This window comes from Leuresthes tenuis, unplaced genomic scaffold, assembly GCF_036924035.1.
Source record: "Leuresthes tenuis unplaced genomic scaffold, fLeuTen1.0.hap1 SCAF_18, whole genome shotgun sequence".
NCBI lineage: Eukaryota > Metazoa > Chordata > Actinopteri > Atheriniformes > Atherinopsidae > Leuresthes > Leuresthes tenuis.
In genome coordinates, this window is record NW_027325372.1 from 11794739 (window position 1) to 11817480 (window position 22742).

The 22742-nt window shown below is 40.1% G+C and overlaps 1 protein-coding gene across 1 annotated transcript in view; it reads left to right on the plus strand.

Moving 5' to 3' along the window:
• Positions 1 to 22742, plus strand: part of csmd3b (CUB and Sushi multiple domains 3b) — a 335017-nt gene that overhangs the window by 301059 nt on the left and 11216 nt on the right. Inside the window, exons 53-66 of the mRNA XM_072370697.1 lie at positions 66 to 260; positions 1285 to 1458; positions 3145 to 3318; positions 6497 to 6670; positions 7313 to 7498; positions 7653 to 7826; positions 11275 to 11457; positions 11574 to 11750; positions 13751 to 13930; positions 14383 to 14556; positions 14726 to 14899; positions 20068 to 20141; positions 21543 to 21654; positions 21751 to 21930. Of these exons, the coding sequence (XP_072226798.1) occupies positions 66 to 260; positions 1285 to 1458; positions 3145 to 3318; positions 6497 to 6670; positions 7313 to 7498; positions 7653 to 7826; positions 11275 to 11457; positions 11574 to 11750; positions 13751 to 13930; positions 14383 to 14556; positions 14726 to 14899; positions 20068 to 20141; positions 21543 to 21654; positions 21751 to 21930 (2331 nt within the window). The remainder of the gene's footprint in view (positions 1 to 65; positions 261 to 1284; positions 1459 to 3144; positions 3319 to 6496; positions 6671 to 7312; positions 7499 to 7652; positions 7827 to 11274; positions 11458 to 11573; positions 11751 to 13750; positions 13931 to 14382; positions 14557 to 14725; positions 14900 to 20067; positions 20142 to 21542; positions 21655 to 21750; positions 21931 to 22742) is intronic.

Consider the following 22742-nt stretch of genomic DNA (forward strand, 5'->3'; position numbering starts at 1 on the left):
TACAGGATACAAGCAGGTTTCATGACCCTTTCATTTTTTCCTCTTCACACTCCCTCTGTCTCTAGTTGTAGTATGTCCCAGCATCGGGTCATTTTCTCTGGAGCACGGCCGCTGGAGGATCGTCAATGGCTCCCACTACGAGTACAGAACTCGCATTGTCTTCACTTGTGATCCAGGATACTACAGATTAGGTCCTGCCCACATCCAGTGCTTAGCCAGTGGGGTGTGGAGCTGGAAGAATGAGAGGCCGCACTGCCAGGGTGAGTAACCAAGACGTGTGATGATTTGATGTTTGGTGCAACTGAAACGCATGCAGTTTTCCTGCCGATAACGTCGATAAACGTCTGGCTTCGCAAGTTCAGTTAAAGAAAAAAAACTGAAATCATGTTTTCTTAGTTTTAAATATTGATAGAAGACAAAAACAGTAAAATTGTACGCCACCATACATGTGACTGTTGCTGAGATGCTGTCTCACAACAGCTGCTGCTGGTGATTCAGTGCCATGTACAGTGGTTTGTGTGTGTTTATGTGTGCAGTGATTTGTGTGTGTGCGTGTGTGTCGTGTGCCAAACAACAACTTCATAAAACAGAGAGGAGGCTGTGTGTTATATCGCACAAAGCACACCTATGACGTTGCTTATGTTTAAGCCCCGCCCCCATGCACATGTAACAAGTTGGACCCGGTTCTTCACTTCAGAATTACGTAAACAGCTAGTTTTGTGACAGCTAAAAGCCAGTGAGAATCAAAACTCGGCTTACAAGTAAACACAGCTGACAGTTCTTCGTCTGCACAAAGAGGAAAAAAAAAAAAACAAGCTGTTTAAGCTTGTCATTTTAAGTAGGCTGCCATCAAAGGAAAAAGGTGTGTTTAATGTTTGTTTTTTTTTTCCTTTATGCTAATGTGATGCTATCTAAAGATGACGTGCAAGCGTCACCATACAAGGTGAAACTTTTATCCTTCCGATCCATGATCTAACCAAGAAGAGTTGACATTTTTAAACTGTCATCCACTGCGTTTCCTCTTGGGACTCCTTGACACTTTGAATCACTGTTGTTTCTCCTTGAAGAATGTCATGATGTTCATATTTTTACTGTTATTTCTTCATTGAGCAAGTTGTGATGGGGAGAAAAACCGTGGAACCAAATTTGCCTGATAAGCAGCTTGCCAGGATTGATAGCAGTTCTTGCTGAAACCAATGAGCTCAAGCAGTGACTCAGATTAACCTGGTGCTAAACTGGCATACAACTGCTTTTAAATTGCCTGTGTCTGACCGTGTGTTACAGTTATCTCCTGTGGTGATCTGTCTTCTCCACCCAATGGGAAGAAGATTGGTACTCAGACAACATTTGGTGCGACAGCCATCTTTACCTGCGATGCTGGCTTCATGCTGGTCGGGTCAGCTGTCAGAGAGTGCCTGTCATCTGGGCTTTGGAGTGGAACGGAAACACGATGTTTAGGTGTGTACAGACAGAAATACTATTCAAAATACTATTTTACTAAATCAAGATGGCATGTGGAATGTTTTTGTCTCAATTTCAACTATATTATATATAGAGTATAAAGTATGGACTACGCAATGAAACTATTGTTAGGAAGGGAGCAGGAAAGATGGGATTTTTCAAGTCAATCTAATGAGGACAGGTATCAAAGGAAGGTCTGTGCCCTCCACCTTATGTCTTGCTGCACAGCTGCTCCCTATCCACCCCACCTGCAAAACTATCACAGAAGAGCTTCAGCTGTGGTCTCACTAAATAAATTTTAATGTCATATATATATATATATATATATATATATATACATACACACCTATGGAATGTGAACCAGATAGAAACTGTAGCTTTCTTCTGTCAGTGTGTGCCAGCCAGGGGTTACAGATGTTATGGCATGATGCTACAAAGCCTCCATAGAAACAGCCCTTCCCAGAATACTTCACAGGCGAGAGGTTGATATGAGAGAAAAGTTAAACTAAGCTGAAGAGGAGACATAGTTCTGTCAAATACAAACCCACACCAGCGCTTCAAACAGCATCTTCATTAATTAACTTCTCTTGTCATCTCTCAAAACTGGACTGGCTCCATGACGGTTTCAAAAGGCACGCCTCTGCAGTTATTTAATTTTTTTCAGTTGTCGCTGGGATTTGAATATGTTTAAGCAAAGTACTGAAAAACTATGCTCCCTTTTTTAATGTTCTATTGTTCTTTGTGGTAAGTATGATGTGATCATTTTCTATAAATAAATAGACTTTTCTGCACTACAGTCGTTTTGTTTCCAGGTTCTGTGTCATTTCCCTCCATTAACACGCAGGTGTCTGCAGCATACTCAGAAAAGCCAAATGTGTGTCCCTCTTGATTAGTGGCCTTCAACTTCAGTAATGAACACCTGAAAAACAATGTCAAATGACAAAGTGAATATGAGGTAACCTTTTCTCTTCTTGTTCTGTTCCACTCCCCTGACTGTGGTTAAATCGTTAGCATTTGCTGACATCAGGGATGCAGTGAGGGTTTTATCTACTGTAAAGAACAAAATCAATACTCAATCCAAAAATCTCTGTGAGCAGAAAACACACATTCCCTCCTGCCTTTGTGAAATGGCTTTTAAAGCATCTTGAGTTAGCGCCTTGCATCAATCAGACCTCTGTGAATGAATCTGATCAGGGAATGAAAAAGGCCTCCAGACCCTGTTTGGTAAGCTTTTACCAAGTCGGATTCTTCATTTGAAAGTCGAAGGTGTAAAGAATTGTTGTGGGCGTAGAATGTCTATTGTTTTCGTCTCCGTTATGTTTCCAGGTGTGTGTGCCTTTTGAATCCAATGTTTTATGTTCACAATGAAGGGTTTAAAGGTGCACTGCTTGCTTTTACATGCAAAAGAGTCATCACAGATTATTTTAATGATAGCTACAAAGCCAACAAAACAATCCAAAGCACAAATCTAATGAGCAAAACAAGACAGTGAAGTAGATCATGAAATGGTTTGGTATCTGTGAGACAAGAAAAGACTTATTAAAAGTACATTTACAAGGCATGACAGAGGAAAATGTAAAAGTTCATAAGAAGTGAGGTCAGGGCTGAAGAGTCGTTGCTGTAGAGGAAATGTGTCCCGTGACAGATTTACCCATACCTGAGCCCGGTGTGTTTCTCTTTCAGCTGGTCACTGTGGAATCCCAGAGGGCATTGTGAATGGCCAGGTGATCGGGGATAACTTTGGGTACCGTGACACAGTCGTGTACCAGTGTCTGCCTGGCTATCGCCTCATAGGCTCATCAGTTCGAATCTGTCTCCAAGACAACCAGTGGTCAGGACAGCTGCCCATCTGTATACGTAAGTATACAGCTGCCTGCTGTATCCATGACTACCTGTTCAACAAAATACAAGAACTCATATGCTGACTTAATCACTTATCTCACACCGAGTGAGGCATGTATTTAACAGGTTATAAAGAGGCATCTTTAACTAACTTGGGGAAAGCAGTTTTTTGTTTTGCTTTTACACCTTCAAGTAGGCTGTGAGAAATGATGCCCTTTGGTGCAGATAGAGAGGCAGCTTGGAAGCAAAGTTTGATGAAGACCTCAGCTTTTTGTTTGAATTTTAGATATTAAATTTGCCTTTTGAGTTGAGTATTCCATATAAAACATCTTACAAAACTCTTTGTAAGATGCATTCGGATTAAAACAGACGTCATGTTTGAGGAATTAAGATCTCATGTGTGATGAAACAGTTCTAAGGTTTTGCAGAAGAATTGACAGAATATCAAAGTAAAACAGGCAAAACAGACAAAGTACAGAGTTTTTAGTGCACCCATAAAACTCTTTAGCAAAGTACTTTCGATGAATCAAGACTCTTTTGCTTTGAAATTTAACATGTTTATTTTAAATCGATGACAGGTTGGCCGCTCAAATTAAAACTGAACTACTTTGGAAACAGATTTTTTAAATAACAATGAAGTCCTTTAAAGCTGGAAGAGGTAGAATGAATCAATGTGAGGTAACTAAATCAGGAGTATAGCCCTGGATATGAAGTGATCTAACTTATCATTGAATGGAAAAGAAAACATCACTATTGCATTTCATCGATAACAAAATTCAAGGAAAACCGACTATAAACTGCCATTTGGGGGTTTGTGTGGCTTGTAAATATAAATTGTTTTCAAAATTTTAACCTATGTTACAACACTCACTTCATTAACTTTACAACGGAGTTTCAAACATATAGTTCCATTTCACAACAGGGTTCCTTGTATCTGTACAGCTATGGTATGTGACAGTGTTGCATGATATATTTAAAGATTAAAACTCAGGTTTTACTCAGGATGGGGGAAAAATAGTTTTTCCTCTTTTTACCCTCTTTTTCTTTAGGTTCTTCTTGAAATTATGTGCAAAAATAATGTTATTTTCTTCTTTTACGTAGTGTGTATCGGGGGGAAAAGCTCCTGAATAAAAGTTATTTTCACACATTGAGATGGTGCTACGTTGTGATATATGAAGAATTGCTGAAACCGTCACCAAACGATTTAAACCAATTCAATTTTCAGGATGGAAAGGGAGAAGTAAAGTCACTGAGGATTAATCTGTGGTTTGTATGTAGGAAATATCCCCATTCTTGAAGACACACTCAATTGTGCTAAGGATCTGCAAATTTACACCAGAAGTCTTAAAGGACCAGAGGGCCAAAGATGTCAGATTGGTCTGAGTGAGACTATTATCAAGGCTTGAGGATATAGCAGAAAGCTCTGATGTGTCCAGGCTACTGTGAACACTTTCTAAAATTGGTCACTTGCTGTGAGCATCATGAATGGTTTTAGGCAGCACGTAGGGCACAGTGGAGGTGGCGGTGATGAGGCCAGTTACATGCCCCTCTTCCCAAAAGCGACAGCTCATTTGTTCATTGAATTAGGTCAGAGGTGGTGTTGTAGCGTAGACAATAGAGTAGCTGTGGTTTTTTTTTTGTTTAAAAAAAAAAAAAAAGTTAAATATAGGCGGTTGTGTGTGCGTGCATTTTGGTAGGCATGCATCTGTGTCTATTTGGCAAGGATGCTATGTGTTTCATTTGGTGTGTCAGGGAGAGTCTCTGCTGTGCTGTTTTTATCGAGGTTATTCATGCAGGAGTTATAGAGGGAAATCATTTTACAGCCAAATTATACTGTAATTATGGAGATGAGAGGCTCTTGTTTAGAGACACAAACAGAGAAAGATGATGAGACTATGATGTGTGTTTGAATGTGCACATGTGTGTATTTGTTTGTGTAGCTGGAGGGCATGTGCACGTAGTCTGATAAATTTGTATTTTCGGCATGCAAACAAACTTGTGATTCTCGCTGATCAATCTCTTTGGCCTCTGCTTCTCTCATCACCTCCTGTCTTCAGCATCCCTGCTCTTCTCTCCCCTCCTTTGCTCTTCCTTTTCTCCCTTTACTTGTCCTCCTCTTTTTCTCACTCTTTCTCCCTACTCCTTTTCTTTCCAGTGTTTTACCACCCATTAATTCTCTTTCCCTTTGGTTAGACTCCTCTCCTATAAATTTGGAGCTGGACATTTTGAGAGGCGGATGAGAGAAGGACTCTGGCAGAAACTATAAACTGCCTGTTTATTCAAACATCACACAAACCCACGAGAAGCTCCCCTGAATGAAGTTAACAAGATGAATAACTATGACACACAGTGGCAAACAGAGGACACTCAGTTCCAAAGCAATATATGGAAAGACCTATTATATCCAAAATAATGACTAAATTGTCAAACAGCTTTGTCCCGTCAGTCATCTGTCATTCTCATGAATATTTATGAAGGGCTGTAGGAAAGACAAACTCCACGCACACAGCTTAAGATGTTTGTGTATGCTTTAGATTACATATTTCTTGTGCTTTCCAAATAAAAGTAAAAGATAAAAGAAAAGAAAAAAATGAGAATTTAATGAGAAAAAGAGGAAATGGGTCATGAAAAGCATCTACAAAATAGAGTCACATCTAAATCACATTAATGGTCAGCGGCAATTATGTTGCAGTGACTACTGAAGCAGCACAGCTGCCACTGGGACAACTAAATCAAAGGCCTTAAAAACTCCTCAGCAGTACGTTAACGATATGATATATTTTAGAAACATCGGTTCAGCATTAGCCACACAGAAGGGGAAATGATTGTTGCTCTAACAATTGCTGGTCAAAATAATCAAGTTTGCTTTGTAGAATTATTAGACGTATATCGATCTGGTGACTGAAAACTTCAATTACCATCTGTTTAAGGAATTAATGGCCAACCATACTGAACACATACTGTGCAGTGTATTTCTGACCTTCTTTTTTTTGGAGATTTATGTCTTTAATACAGCAAATGTGTTCAGGTCAGAGTGCTGCAGACAGTGATGGAAAACCATAACCTACTCAGTTCGATTCAATTTCTCAGTTTGCCTTTTTGTACTCTTCAAAGCACACACAACATTCAAGAGGTTTGTGAACAGTAACACGGAACTACGTAAGCAAGTATATGTAACCTGTCTTTTCTTTAGCGATCAGCTGTGGCCATCCAGGAAGTCCCATATACGGTCGTACAGTGGGGAACGGCTTCAACCTCAATGATGTGGTCAGCTTTGTTTGTAATCGGGGTTACGAAATGGAGGGTCCAGCACGTGCTCAGTGCCAGGCCAACCGCCAGTGGAGCCACCCGCCCCCAACGTGTAAAGGTGGGGAAAAAAGTTAAGTGTATCCCACCCCTAACCTTATTTATTCCTAACTTTTACCACCACTCTAATACCTTTCTTTTTTCTTTTTCTTTTTATAACCTTTTCCCTGTAGCAGAAGTCCTTATTTACCCTAACCCCCCTCATTTCTATCCCTCTAACCTGTACCTGGCCTTTCCAGTGGAACATAAACCTCGAGACTTGTTGAAATCACAGTCACAGCAAGTGTTTGAGCGTGTGTATGAGTTTCCTCACAAATTACTGGCTTTCTGCCCAGTTTGCATTAGGTGCCAATGAACTGAGAAAAATTAAAAAAGCAGCTTGATTATAACAAGCTACCAAGCTACCACACTGCTGGGAGGGCTGGATCCAATACAGATAATCCTGCCACACCATGTTATCATTTAATATCTCCTGCATTTACCCTTTTAAACCCCAGTTCTGTTAATTTCTTCTCTCTTCATCACATCCTTCTTATTATGCCCTTCATTACTGCTCCGAAATGCTTTCGAAGTGCAAAACTCTGGAAAAAGGAAAGAGGGGGAAGAGAAATTACCCTCTCTGGTTCATTCCAAATAACACATGCATTCTTCCTGTATCTTTTTCTCTTTGTTTGTGTCTATCTCTGTGTCTCTCTGTGTATAGTGGTCAATTGCTCTGATCCAGGTATCCCGGCCAACTCCATTCGGCAGAGTAAAATAGAGCATGGCAACTTCACCTTTGGCACAGTGGTATTCTACGATTGTAACCCTGGGTATTACCTGTTTGGATCACCTGTCCTGACCTGCCAACCTACCGGACAATGGGACAAACCTCTACCTGATTGTATAGGTTTGTAGCCAAATATTACGTTGTTTCCTTTCCATGGTGAACATTTTAATAAGCTCTCTTTTGTGTTTTTAGTCCTTGACAGCAGTTATTGCAGTCAAAATGTCCCATCTATCTTTCCTTCATTCCTCTCCCTCCATCTCTTTACTATCTCTAGTTGTAGACTGTGGTCATCCCGGCTCCCCACCCAACAGTGTGCTGAGTGGAGATAAGTTTACATTTGGTTCAACGGTTCGATACTCATGTCTGGGCGGGAGACAGCTGAAAGGAGAATCATCACGGACATGCCAGCTCAATGGGATGTGGAGCATCCCTATGCCCTTCTGCTCCGGTAACCATTTTAACCTCTATTGAAAATACAGACTTTAATGCCCACCCTATCAGAAGGAGTGATAGATGGATAGGCGATGTAGATGAAAGGCGAGATGTCTAAAACACGAAGACGCATGAGTGTAAAGCAACTCATCCCTTTACATTCTGAAAGCACGCTTTCTTAAAGCCTTTGCGCTTAGTCAGGGGGATAATGACGGGGGGTGAAAACACAGAGGAAAGGTTGGTGTGTGTGAAAAGTGAATATATCAGTATCTGTCTGTGAAAAGGGCTCTGGAGCATAACCTCGTCCCACACTCAGTTCTGGGCTGTAAACCACACACAGTTCTCCTCTGGAAATCTAATATAAACTTTTCGCACACTTTAGTTAAGTGTTATTTCAGAAAATTTAAGGCAGTTTTTTATGTATGAGGGACACCGCAAACTTAAGGTTTGGGCTTAATAAAACTGTACGTTTTAAAAAAAAAAATTTTTTTTTTACAAATATTTCAGTCAATATTTACATTTCCAGCAAACTTTCGGTAACCTTAGCTGTGGTTTCTTTGCAAGGTCAATGGATCTGATAAAAAAATATTGGGTAATGTGTCATTGTTCTGTAAAGTGCTTTACACAAGCATATATCTTCGCCACTGAATGTCCTGGATGTGCATATCTCAAAACTTATTCATCTAGATTGTCTCCTCAGACAGGAATCCTCCTTACCTTCCATCATGTAAACACACACTAAGTTTTATGGCTCACTTGGCTGGCTGGGGAATGATTATGGTTCTATAGCCCGAAAAGCTCCCAGCCACAGCTTATATAACAAGCCTGGTGAAAATGCATTGCAGACGACTTTACTAAAAATACATTGTTATTTACAGCAATAGCCTGGGGAAATAGAGAGGTGAGGGAGGGTAATAGTTTAGGAAGAAATGATTCATGGTTTCTACCTGGCAGGTCTGTACCAGAGCCCTGCAGAGATAAGAGTTCAGCCCAGGGTAGCAGCTCAAGCTCTGTGGTTCCGCTCCATGATAACTGATGAGCAAATGTAGTTCTGATGTAATGTTGTTTGTTATACCTCAGGGGAAGTTAATATTCATTCCTGAGAAGGTGCCATTGTTGCTGTGTCTAGACAAACCTATCATTGTCAGCGACTGTTTGGCCACAATTGGCACAACAAAAATTAGACAGTGGGAGTTGATTTGATAGTTTACTTGAATGTTGGGAATCCTGGCACATTTGACTTTTCTCTTATATATCAGAGATTTGCATAAACATTCAAGTTATTCCTGCTCAAAATCAATAACAGATGACAAATGAAGACAGTCACATGCAGACTGCATAGCTGCACGTTTTACTGATATATTTGCTTTATGAAACAGGAGAGCTTTGTTTTAGTCACAGCTCTTAAGCAAAATATTTATATCAGACGTCAGAATGAGTTTCAGGTGAATGTAAATGTGTTTATGAGGACTTAAACTCAGCTGAAACTAACTTGGACTCGATCCAGTCAATCTCTAACATCTCCACAACCTTGAGAAAATAGTTCGATAATGGCTTCCTGGCTGTGATTTGCATGAGATCATTAATATCCCTCACATCTGTCCATTAAACATGCAGCTATAACCAGTAGATTGAATTAACATGCAGGCTGGAAGCGTAACCAAACAACTAACATCTCCCAAGTTCCCTTTCGACACAGTTTTGTGGCACTTTTAAACGCTTCCCAGAGTTTGCAACACCCGAGACGAATATGATTGGTTTAAAGGAAAGATAAACAAGCGAGTGCCTTTCCTCTTGTAGCAGCATGGCTCATGAGAAAATTCTGATCTGGCAATTTGAGACTAAGTCAAATATAATGTGTTAATTACTGAACTTTTAAGATTCTGGGAGGAAAGATTCATTACCTTCGGACAGAGTCAGATTTGCAGTTTTCCCCATTTCTAGTCTTTATGCTAAATTAAACCAAGTAGCTGCTGGGTGCAGCTTGACATTTAAAGGACAATGGAAATTAAAATAAGTGCGTTTTGCAAAGGGTTGAACAGTTGCCTCACTCTCTGTTAACTGCAAGCCAAGTGACTTCACCTTGAAATAGACATTTTACAGAAGGACAGGCTGTGATCAAAAGGCTATATTTGTGCTTGGACCTTTTCAGACCGAACCACCAAAACTAAATGTTGTGAGTAAATGTAGACCAATAATTAGTGATGCAGTCATTTAAGAGAAATATCAGAGAACAGTGCTTGCTCTAGTTGTTAAGACCGGATTCCAATGAGGACACGTGATGGCATTGGAGCTGCAACTGTTTGGGTGTGCACACAGGCTCTAATTGGTGGTGGTTTTCAATCTCTTCTCAATATTCAGAAAGAATAATAATACATTTTTTATACACGCAACTGTTTTATATTTCTAAGCTCGTAATTACAAATAAGGATGACTCAGTTTGGCTATTTGTTTTTAATTATTTTCTATATCTATGGAACTATTTCAAATCCTAAAGCATTACAAAAGCTATTATGTAATAATGTGTTGTGTCTGGGCTATGAGTAAGCTCAGTTTAGCAGCAAGCCCCTAGATATTTCCAAGATAGTTCAAGCAGGCAATGTGAAATTAGGTTGTTTGTCAAAAGCATGAGGGAGAACCACAAAAATCTTACAGACACACTTAAGAAACACTTACAGTAGTTTGTCATACAAAGTATCCTGTTACACACCTACAATTTACGGTCAGCACTGGAAGTGAATGGTGTTCCAAAAAAAAAAGAAAAGGAAAAAAAAAAAGTGGCTGGGAGATGCACTCACCAATCCAAAACTAACAGAAATTTATCAAGTTGTGGCGTTAATCATATGCACACATAACCAAATGCAAATTTTAGACCATTAACGAAATGGGCAGCACAGACCAGAAATGTTTGAGTGGGTATATATTAGTCCAGGCTCGGGCATTTGTGTGATAATGTGCGTTTTTGTGTGTGGAAGTGTGTGTGCCTCCAGGAGCGTGCTCTGTATGTCAGACAGAATTTGCTGACCAGGCGGCTCTACAAGGGCAGTGCGGGGCTCACACTTACAAACACACACACACTGCCACCCAGGTACCCATCAGCCTGTATGCACATACACACAGAGTCTTGAGGCAAACATAAATCCCCTGTCACTAACATAATGTTCTTTGGTATTTGTACGCAGCCGTATCATACTTGTGTACCATGAGTATGTAAATCTCATTAAACTCTAAAACCCTGTGTGAACTTTACAGTGCACATCACCTAAATAAGTGATGAATTGCAGTTGCATTTTAATTATTTTTTGTTCCTGCTATTTACTCCTTCCCCTTTCTTTTTTTTTTTTTTGGACCGTTGATTTAATTTATTGAATACACTCTTGTATTGTTTCTTCTAAGCTATGCAGCAGCTCACAATCCAGCAACAGATTCTTAATTATGAGTGTGTCTCGTTTCCCTCTCTGTAGGTGATGTTGCTGGTTCTTGTGGGGATCCTGGCATTCCCTCCCATGGTTCAAGAGAACAAACAGATTTCAAGATCCGGTCCAAAGTGTACTTCACTTGCTCGGAAGGCTATGAGCTCATTGGTTCTTCAGAGAGGATGTGCTTCCCTAATGGGACCTGGTCCGGCACTCAGCCTTTCTGTAAACGTAGGATACTCCTAATTGATCCCAGTCTATCCCTACACAGCTTCCTGACACCGGTTCAGGAAGCTATTCATCCGTGTCTCATCAAATGGCCACTGTCATTGTCGTCTTTCCTGCAGCTGTCCAATGTGGTAATCCTGGCACTCCCAGTAATGGCAGAGTGTTTCGTCTGGATGGAACCACCTTCTCACACTCTGTCATTTACTCCTGCATGGATGGCTACCTGCTGACTGGTGCAACCACCCGGCAGTGCCAAGCCAACGGGACATGGTCAGGAGCACAGCCCAACTGTACCAGTAAGTTAACTGCTGAAACTTGGCTGATACACTGAAAATACCCAATAAGCCATAAATAGATCCAGTTCTCTACAATACACTCTTTTGTATGATCATTTTTCAACATGAGGAACTTGCTACTGCAGATATAATCCAACATATTGCTTTGTCCTTCCTTTGCAATGACTGCAGCCCATAAACATCACCAAATTCCTTATGCACATTACTGTATAAGATTTCCCACCATCCTTTTGTGACATTATTTTATACACGACTATAAATTACTCTGAATCATCATGAGGCCTGAGTAATGAAACGAGCCTCAAATCTTAATGCACTTGCTAAACACTTTTATATCGTGACATGAATAACCTTGATCGTAGTTTACTTTTGCTAATTTGCTTTTTGAACCCTGCAGGAAAAATTCCAAAAGGTAAATAACCATAAAATATAATATTCTGTTCTGGTGTGAAATATGGCCACAGCCATAGTTGATCAAGTGTTGATCAGTACTGCATATTGAAGGAGCACTGGAGGAGTTTCCTGCTTGTGTGCTTTTAAAGAAGAATGCAACACCTACAGTAGGAGTGGCACTAACATTTACTCTCATGCGATTTCCCTTTTCTTTGAATGAGGACAATTATCTCGAGAGTATTATGTTTTCATATTTCCAATAATATTTCTGACTTTAATGCACTTTGCAAAGATATAAACTATGAAATATCCAGTGGGAGGGGATAAAGGAAGAGAGAAATAGAAGTGCTGAGAAAACAAAATCTTAAAATGTGGGTTTCTGGAAGGAAATTAAAGTTTATAAGAATGCCTGACTTAAAGAAAATGGACAGCTTTTACAGTAGATTACACCACACCTATTCACGGGCATGACAGTATCTGGGGTAGGTTTGAAAGCAGATAAAATGTCTATTAGATTATGGAGGACAGGACCCTGAAAGTGCTGTCAGGAAAATCCTAATGCTCCTTAAAAGAGCCCCGGGACTACGTCATCATTTTTATTATCATTATTTTTTCATTCAAAACCGAAGCACATAAAGGACGTTTAAATAATTACTATTCAGCTAATTGTTATTCAGCCTACAAACAAATAAGCAGACAACCACTATATTATAGATAATTACACAATGTAGACAAGTGCAGAGTAGCTTTCTGATGTGAATTTATGAAGGGGGTTGACATCCATGATCATTAGAATGAACTAAAAATTAAACTACTGACAGAACTGATGACAAAGCAAATGAAAAGTAATCTTTCTGAGCCTGAAACTTGTAAACTTGGAACATGTTAACAACAACAAAAAAAGAGTTTTGCGAAACACAATTTAAGTTCATTTGCTTTATTTTTTCGATAGGTGCAAAATTCAAATATAAGGACTGTTTCATGTTTTTTATGTGTGTCATTACTCATTTTGACCATAGCAGCTGAGGTACAGATTTATCTGGTACTGGGACAAGTTTGCCATCAAGCTACTCTTAGGAGTCAGAGAAGGCGAAGCAGACAAATTAGTAAAAATACAGGACTTTCACCCAGAATACTGGGATTTGTAAATTTGTTGAATGTAATAACAAGAAAAAATATTCTGATAAAACATTTTTTTTAATCTAAAAACATTCATTCTTCCACCTTGCACACATAAGGTTAAAAAGAATTAGACTTTGAAAGTTGATCCTGTCAAATCCCTTTTTGCACCTGTTCTGAGGTCGTAACCACAGGTGAGGAAAAGCCCCAGAAGAGATAACAAATTACCTGAATTTCCTTCATTTATCTCACTTCCTCTCTTGTTTTCCATTTCCACCTTACTTATCTTCAGTCATCATCAATCTTTCTTCCATTTCTTTACCTATCATCTTTGCTTTCCCCCGTGACTTCCTCTTCCTCCTCTTTCTTATTTTTCATTCGAAGCACCTGTGGAAAAAAGCATAGATGGGTAATGAGCCATTTAAAATTACGTGTATGGCAAACTTCTTTGTCCCAGTTACTTCAACCCCACTTGTTCCTCTCCACAGTGATAAACTGTGGGGATCCCGGTATTCCAGCTAATGGCCTTCGATATGGAGAGGACTTCACGATTAGTCAGAATGTTTCCTTCCAGTGCCAACCTGGATACAGAATGGAGGAGGATGGATCCCCTGTGAGGATGTGCACCCAAAATGGGACATGGAGTGGAAACATGCCTATATGTACAGGTAAATTGTGTGACAAAATCACAAATATTACCAAAAACAACAAAATAGCATGGTTGTATCTAGAGCCCACTTATTCACAAATAAACTTTACATATCATTTGACCCATGTAAAATGCTAGCTTTATCAGGATTGACAGAGCCGATTGTGTTCATTTTACAATCGCTGACCCGTGAAGAAAGAAAAAACAAGCTATACCAGCAAATCAAATCAGTCAAATGCAACATCATCATCATCGCTGCTGCAGTAAAATTCTAAATTAATCTTCGAATCAGTAATTGACGTCAGTCTAGTCAAACAGTCTTTGATTTACTCTTCAGTGAATTTACAGGGAAACCAGTTAGGTGTTAATGTTAAATCAAGCGCACCTACCATGCAGCTGCTTTAAAGCAGGATACATCCTTGCCTTTACCCTTGTTCTCTTTATCAACTTCTCCCCCTCCTTCCCCTTCAGCGGTGACCTGCACGGCTCCCCTTGCCATCAGCAACGGGGTACTTCAGGGCAGTGACTTTGAATGGGGCAGCAGTGTGAGCTACAGCTGCTCACCTGGATATGAGCTCTCATTCCCAGCTGTTCTAACCTGCGTGGCCAATGGCACCTGGAGCGGCATGCTCCCACAGTGCTTACGTAAGCATCAGCACACACTCGTTCAGCACGCATACATGTGACCTGGCTCAAGAATGTACTCTATCGCAACCACCCATCACAATGGAGGGCAAACTCCCTATTCATCCTTTCATTAAAAAAAACCCACCACAACTAATATCTAACTTTGTGTTTGTCTGTATATTTGCAGCCAAATTTTGTGGTGACCCAGGTACCCCAGTTGGTGGTTTCAGAGAGGGACGGAGTTTCATCTATCAATCAGAAGTGTCCTTCAGCTGTTCTCCACCTTCAATATTGGTTGGAACAATAACCCGACTTTGCGAAAGCGATGGTACCTGGAGTGGAACGCAACCACGCTGTATTGGTAAGTTTAGTCATTCTTTCACCTCAAAGCCAAACAATCACAGAAATGCTCAAAATTATCCAGGCAGCCGCTCCGTTTCATTCTTTTAGTCAAACAATTGGCTCTAGGTTGTGATAATCTCATCTTGATAGTTCATTTTTATTTTCTGGAAAGGTCATCAAATCATTCAAACACAATGGCTTTACATGAAACTTAAACTTCACATGACAACAATCTATGTTGAAAGGTTTATAGTTGTGATCATACATTTGCTTTACTATGTATATCTTGCTTTGAGAAATATGTTTGACAAAAACCCTGTTTAGACTAAAGCAGCCACAATGCATCACACTGTGGGATTATTTAAAAGAAACCAAGCCAAAATGCTGAAGCAGTGTGTATAAAACTAAGTCCACCCCTACTGCTTCCATACGAAGTAAGAGGGTAAGTAGCAGCTAGATGCTGCTATTCAAAGGCACTTGATTAATTGATCATTAGCAAGTATGATCACCCCTATAAGTTTTTGTCAGTTTTCTGGTCTGGAGCATTCAGGTGTGTGTGTTATCACAATGACAAGGAGGAAAGATGTAAGCAATGATCTTAAAGAAGCCATTGTTGCTGCCCATCAATCTGAGAAGGCTTTTAAGACCATTTTCAAACAATCTGGAGAGCATAATTGAGAGAGATTAGGCCCAAGTGAAAAACGTTTAGGACAGTTGCCAATCTTCCCATTCTAGTTCAAGTTCACCCCGAGGGTCATAGCGTGCGACACTTGCAGAGGAACTGCAAAAAACACAAGAGCCTTTAGGCCTCAGTTAGCATGTTAAATGTTAAAGTTCATGGCAGTACAATTGAGCAAGTATGACTTGTTGTGGAAGAGTTGCCTGGAGAAAGCCTATTTTTCTCTAAAAAGAACATTGCAGCATGACCAAGGTTTGCAAAGTTGCATCTGAACAAACCACACACCTTCTGGAACAACAGATAAGATCAAAGAAGAGGTCTTTGGTCATAATGCATAGCACAGCACTCGGGGAAAGCCAAATACAGCGTATCAGCAAAAACACCTCATACCACCTGTCTAGCACGATGCTGGAGGGGTAATTATTTAGGCTTGTTCTGCAGCCGCAGGACCTGGACACTTTGCAGTCATTGAGTCGACCATGAACTCCTCTGTATACCAAAGTATTCTAGAGCCAGATATGAGGCCATCTGTCCAACGGCTTTCTTGGCTGAAATTGGGTCATCCAGCAGAACAATGATCCCAAACACAGCCGCAAGTCTACAACAGAATGTTTTTAAAAGAAAAGAACCAAGGGGTGACCCAGACAAAGTTCAGTACTCAACCTGATTGAAATGCAATGCTGGGGTCTCAAGAGAGCTTTTTAATCAACATATGCCTACAAACTTTAATGAGTTCAAGCAATGTTGTAAAGAAGAGTGGACTAAAATGCCCCCACAACAATGGAAGAGACTGAACGAGGTTGGTTCTTCAGTTACTTTTTCCAAAGTTTATGCATGCATAATGTACACCAGTGTCAGATATTACCCAGTGAAATCCCTTGTACTGAGTCTGGAAAATCTTACAAGGAGCCTATATTGTAATGCAGATGGTCATTGTCTTGGGAAGCCATAGCGAGTTTGTGCTTTTAATGGTTGTTTCTGCATACTCTTTTCACTTGGTCTGTATGTCACTTTTCATACATCCATGACACAAAAATAGTGATCAATATGGGTCAGACTCCGGCTTCCTCCCACTGTCCAAAAACATGCATATTAGATTAATCATTGTCTCTGAAATTGTCCCTTGGAGTGCATGTGAGCGTGTGTGGTTGTTTGTCTCGCTTGTCTGTGTGGCCCTGCGATGGACTGGCGACCTGTCCAGGGTGTACAATGCCTCTCACCCAATGACAGCTGGGATTGGCTCCAGCCATCCTGCGACCCGACCAACGGATTAAGGGGGTATAGAAAATGGATGGATGGATTATGGGTCAGGAGGGAGCCTTGCTATTCAGAAGCATTCTTGCAAGCGAGAGAGTATACACATGTGGAGAGTCTCCTGCTGTGTTGTACATGTGTGAACAGGAAACGCTGGACCAGTTCCACAACTAATTATACAGACATTCTCTGGTGTGCACGTGGAAAAACGGCTCTAATGACAGAAAACGTCACCACGATCATAAATCTGAACAGAAATCGAAGTTGCTGATAAACTTTGGTCCGTAGTAAAGAGTGTTGAACCTCTCATCTGTCCAACCTAAATAAAATATTTCTGTCAATGCATTACTGAATAAATCTATAGATTATTATGTCAAGGAGTCTAAACATTTTTTAAAAATACAGTGCCAAGGTTAATAGCTTCTCCTGGAAAGTGAACTGAGATTTAAATAATAGCTTCCCAACAGTTCCTGACTTAATCCTCATCAATCATTTATCCCACATTAGCTGGAATAATGCCGAGCATCCCCAGGCAGGGGTGTCCTCCCCACTTCAAAGTCTGGGTTGAAATTAAAAGGCGGTGTTGGTTGGTCCACCGGAGCCTTCAAACTTCTGAGAGATTTTCTCAGGAGCTCATTACTATAAAATAAATATCTTCTTTTAAATAACATATCAAAGCCTAGTATTACAGACTGTTTATTAATGTTGTCCCTTTACTGTACATATGTTTTTCTTTTGATTAATATTATGATTCTATCACCAACTCAGACCTATCTACACAGCGCTCTGGTATCACTGCAGAAGGGTTTTACCACATCTATGATCACTGCTAGTATAAGGGATTCTTTTTAAAACCAACTACAATGGTCTTGGATGGCACTGCATTATTTATGTGTTTTGTATCCTGTGGATTTGTAACGTGTGAAACACATTATTTAGTTTGTGCTATTAGTTAATTATCATCTGCTTGATCATCGTCGTCTTTAAAGACTCATTATCATGGAACTGACAGCCACATTTCAGTTTGCTCACAGTGCAATTTCTGCTATATAAAAGTTGAATTTTGACTTATTTGAGTAAAAATGAATAGTGACTGGAAGCTCACCTGAGAAAGCCCTAAAGACCAGCCTCGAAGAATTCCTCTGATGTGAGTGAAAGTATCATTTCAGATTACAACTCTTTCTGGTAAAAAAAAAAAAAAAGCCTTTCTTCACCGAGAATCAATAACTTTGATGTAAACGTGGATTTGAGATGCTTCCATTATTCTATCTTTTAAAGGCCTTGTGAAGACTGCAGCCATCGGTATCTTTATTTTTAGCTTCAAATAATTGGCCAGTTGTACGCTGACCCAATAAATACACTCCAGTGGACCGTTCACAAAGGTCATTTGTGAGCGAGCAGATGGAATAACACGGTTGCGTGCCATCTCAAGAATGATTGTCACAAACAAATTGCAGAAAAGTGGTGTAGGGCTCTGTATGCTCATAATGGCTCACATAGCATTTGCTCTCATGGATGAAATTTAGTAAAAGTAACTGCTCAGTGTGCCTTATGTGTTGAATTTGGTTATACATGCCTTGAAGCATTTTGTTTTCTTAGCAGTCAGACCTTTTAGGAAATTGGATCATCAGCTAGAAGGGCGGCGGACTGTCACCTACAGCATAAATGCAAAGCCTACAGTGAATATTGGAGTTCATCTCATATATACGCAATTGTTTTCATATAACACTTGAATTATTATCGTCAATGTAGACTGAACATTCAGAATATATATTACTGTATAATGTAATATGTAAACTATATTAGCTGAATTCTTTACCTCTGGGCGGAGGGTTGGCAGTGCTTTTAGTTCAGCAAGCAACGGCTCAAGCTAAGAATTCTGAGATCTATGAAAAGCTCTTTAGGAATTACACCAAAAGTGTTTGCCAACATCTGATACAATACTAGAATATACTAACTTTCAGCATCTAGTTCAAGGCTTCCAGAAGCAGGCGACCACTTTAAACTTCAACAAAGCCTGCTGCTTTCCTGAGATTGAGAAGAAAATGAGACTGGATATTCAGCACACATTACAAATGGTCCAGCTGGGTCAGTTCATAACCACACGTGACGTTAAAAGCACCACTTCACATGTCTGATTCAGAGCAGGTCCTTGAACGCCAATTACTGTATGGAGAGGAATTTTAATAAATTAGCGCTTTTGTAATGGGAACAGACACCTGACTTTGTCTTCCACTCACAGCACTTGATAAGGCATACATCCAGCACTTACACCGCTGCCATAAAGTCGAATGTTCCTTGTGAACTAGGGGATCTAAAAATAGAAGGCAGACTGAAGTGTTGCTTCATTGATGTAAAGACTTTCTAACTGCTGAGAGAAGTAGGTACAGTGTAAACATGCTGCCTATGAGGGGGAAACCATTCTCTTCTGTTTCATAATTATTTTTTTAAGGCTGTGACGGTTACAGATACACAAGCATACACACAAACATCAAGTAATTCTGACAGCTGCTTCGGTTTTCCTCTATGATTGAAATGAGCTCAGAATGTAGTGCTGACTGTCTGGCGTGTACTGTATGTGTGAGTGTGTGTGTGTGTGTGTGAGCGAGAGTGCTGGGGTGATTTATTAGTGTGCGATTGCAGCTGTATGTTAGCGTGCGGTGTGTATTACTAAGTGACTGAAGCAGAATGAGTTTTGAGTTAAAGCAGCCTGCTCTTTAAATAAGATAGACAAGGGTGGGGGGGGTGGGCAGACAGAGAGATGGTGACATGGAAAGATAGAAAGAGAGGAAAAGAAGAGTTACAGAAGAGAAGGGGAGAAGGAGACAGCCGGGAGAAAGAAAGAGAGCAGATAGAGGGGCAGGAGGACAGAGAAACGAAGGTGGAGAGTGAATCTGTCATTTCGGAAGCTGTATTGAATAGAGCTCTGCGTCAGGATGTGCTCTACATGCTGATGACCCTGACACATGCACACACACACACAAACTCGTAGAACAAGCCCTGCTTCGTTTTCTGATAAAGTACTACTGCCCCCTGCTGTTCTTATGGCTTTTTATGATTTTATATGTATATATATATATATATACATATATATACTCACGCATATAGACACATATATACTTGCATTTCTAAAGCCAACTGTTACCATAACAACAGTGGAGAGGGATGCAGACTTTAGAGAGGATGTATAAAGCTGCTACTAATTTGTCTTTCTCCTAGATGCTGTGTGTAATTACTTGTGCTCTTTTTTTCAGAACCAACCAAAACCAGCTGTGATAACCCAGGAACGCCACGCTATGGCTCCTTAAATCGAACCTACGGTTTCAAGGTGAAAAAAAGGATTCTTGACTAATCTGCATCTACTATCTACAGCCAAAAAGTCGACATAACGAACAGCACAAAAGCCTCTGTTGTGATTTACTGACAGGACCTGTCTTGGAGAGCAAATTAAAGACATGGAGAGGAGAGGCAGGCAGAAGAATTACTGAAATCCTCAGACAAATTAAGTTTTTTTTCAATGAAGTACACTGCAATTAATTGTGGTAATTTTCTTATCCATGAAGCGATACCTTCAGGAGACACCTTGCCAGCCCCACGTATTACCAGATAGGAAGTGGGTAGGATGGAACTGGATAATATGAATAATATAAGAAACGAAAGCAACTGAAGTGGAGTAAATGCACAGAAGACTAGGACAAGTTTTCAAACATTCTTGAAATCTATCTATTTACCTATCAAGTGCTTTGAAAAACAAGTATATAGTAAGTGCAGATAAGCACTATATATATGAGTAAGTGCAAGTATATGCAATATAGTGAGTGGTCGCTCCAAATATTAACCTGTCTTAGCAGTTTATGCTTAGTGCCCTGTGTGTGATGTTACAGGACGGGACAAATTAAAACCTTGAAAGCATTCTCATTTTACTTGTTGTGCCTAAAACATTTGCACTGTATTGACAACTTGGAATCTCGCAAATTTTAGACAGAATTTTTACTGTCTAAACAAATGATTGAGCATGTGGGAGGTTATTCTGGCAGAATAAGTGATTGTGAAATTAATTTAGCCCTGCTGCAAACATTTTACAACTGATGTTATGTTTGTTTTGTTTTGTGTTTTTTTTTGGATGGATCAGTTGGGCTTGTTTGCAGGGAACTGTCAGGATATTAAACCTTAACTGCAGTTAGAACAAACCTTACTTCCCATTTTTCTGTATTTGAAATCCGTTGTCAGTGTTTTGTTCTGACAAGAAAGCAGTGTCCTTGAAAGCACAAAGAAGCATTGTCAGCTAAATGACAACAATATTGTAAAAAGCCTTTGATTTGACCCTGCTAAAGACTTGTGTTAGTGCTCAAACTTTTGAAGGGACTTGCGCTCGAACAAGGACTGTGAATAAAGTAATTGCAACATTTTCATCCTACATGAAAATGAAGGAAAAGAAAGTCTGAGTAAACAGCAATTTGCTATTTGATAGTAATTGCACAGTATTAATCTACATGTCTTACTGACAAATATATCTGTCTGGGTCAAGGCCCTCTCAACAAATGCTTTAAAGTAATTAGAAGTAAGCGTTTTGCTTGTGTGGTATTTACCAGTACAACACTAATCCATCTTACACAATCGCTGCCCTCCATAAACTAAATTAGCGACATCCATCATCACACTCCTCTGCCATGAAGTTCTTCTGAGGGTTTTTAGAAAACAAACTCTTTGTGTGTTTCTCTTTGCACAGGTTGGCAGCGTGGTGTCATTTCAGTGTCAGCCAGGTCATTTGATTCAGGGATCCTCCTCTCGAACCTGCCAGCCCGATCTGACATGGAGTGGGCTACAACCCGAGTGCATACGTAAGAAACGTTAATCTTTTAACTTCATCTCCTCACCCATCCATTCCAACTGTCTGTCAGAGTCTTACTCAAAGTGAATACCTCTCCACCCTCCAGCCCATGCCTGTAAGCAGCCAGAGAGCCCACTCCATGTGGACGTGGTGGGGATGGATCTGCCCGGGTTTGGCTACACCTTGGTGTACAGCTGTCAACCAGGCTACTTCCTGGCAGGGGGCTCTGAACACAGAGTCTGCAAGAGTGATGGTACTTGGACCGGAAAGATGCCTATATGTCGAGGTTTGTGATTCGTTTCTCTGCTTTTTAGTGCCACCACCAGTATTGACGCTCTTATCTGCTGCAGTTTCATTCGAGTAAACAGGAGTGTCTTGCTCGAGGACACTATGTTAGTTCACACACTCGGACAAACCGGCCATCTGGAGAAGGGTGAGATTTACTGGTGGGGTGGACAGCCTGTGGACTGGTGGAGAGTCTGAATGTGAAAAGGCAACACCAAACACCCATGATATTTTCCTAACACTCAGTTAACAGGCTGTGCACAGAGGACAGAAGTGTTTAAATGTCGGCCACTGGAGCCAGTTTAGTTACCAAAGAGTGTTTACAATATTACATTTGAAAATTCCTAAAAACTCAAACTTTCTAAAACTAAAAATCAAACCTATATATTTTAAAACCATTTCATATCTCCTACTTGACTTTTGTGAAAGTGAGAATTAGTGATGGATGAGGCCTCTATGTAGAGTGTTGATTTTTATCTAAAGTACAAGTTAGCATTGATCAGTCACATTTAAACACTCATTATTGAGAGAAAAAGAGGCAGAAAACATTTCCCAAATACATTTAACTACTGTACAATTACAGTGCAGATAACGATACAACTTCCTGACATGTATGCACCCAAACAATGACCAATACACAACAAAGGAAGCTTTGGCCCAGATGTCAGTTATTTGGATCTCTACTGGTGATGCTCAAATTATGGATTTTTAAAATGTCTAAATTTTGGCCTAAAAAGCTGGGGTTGAAAGTGTGTTCTGAGGCAGGTGTAGACAAAACCCCTTACTACTCAAAACCCATTTAGGAGCAGGGCA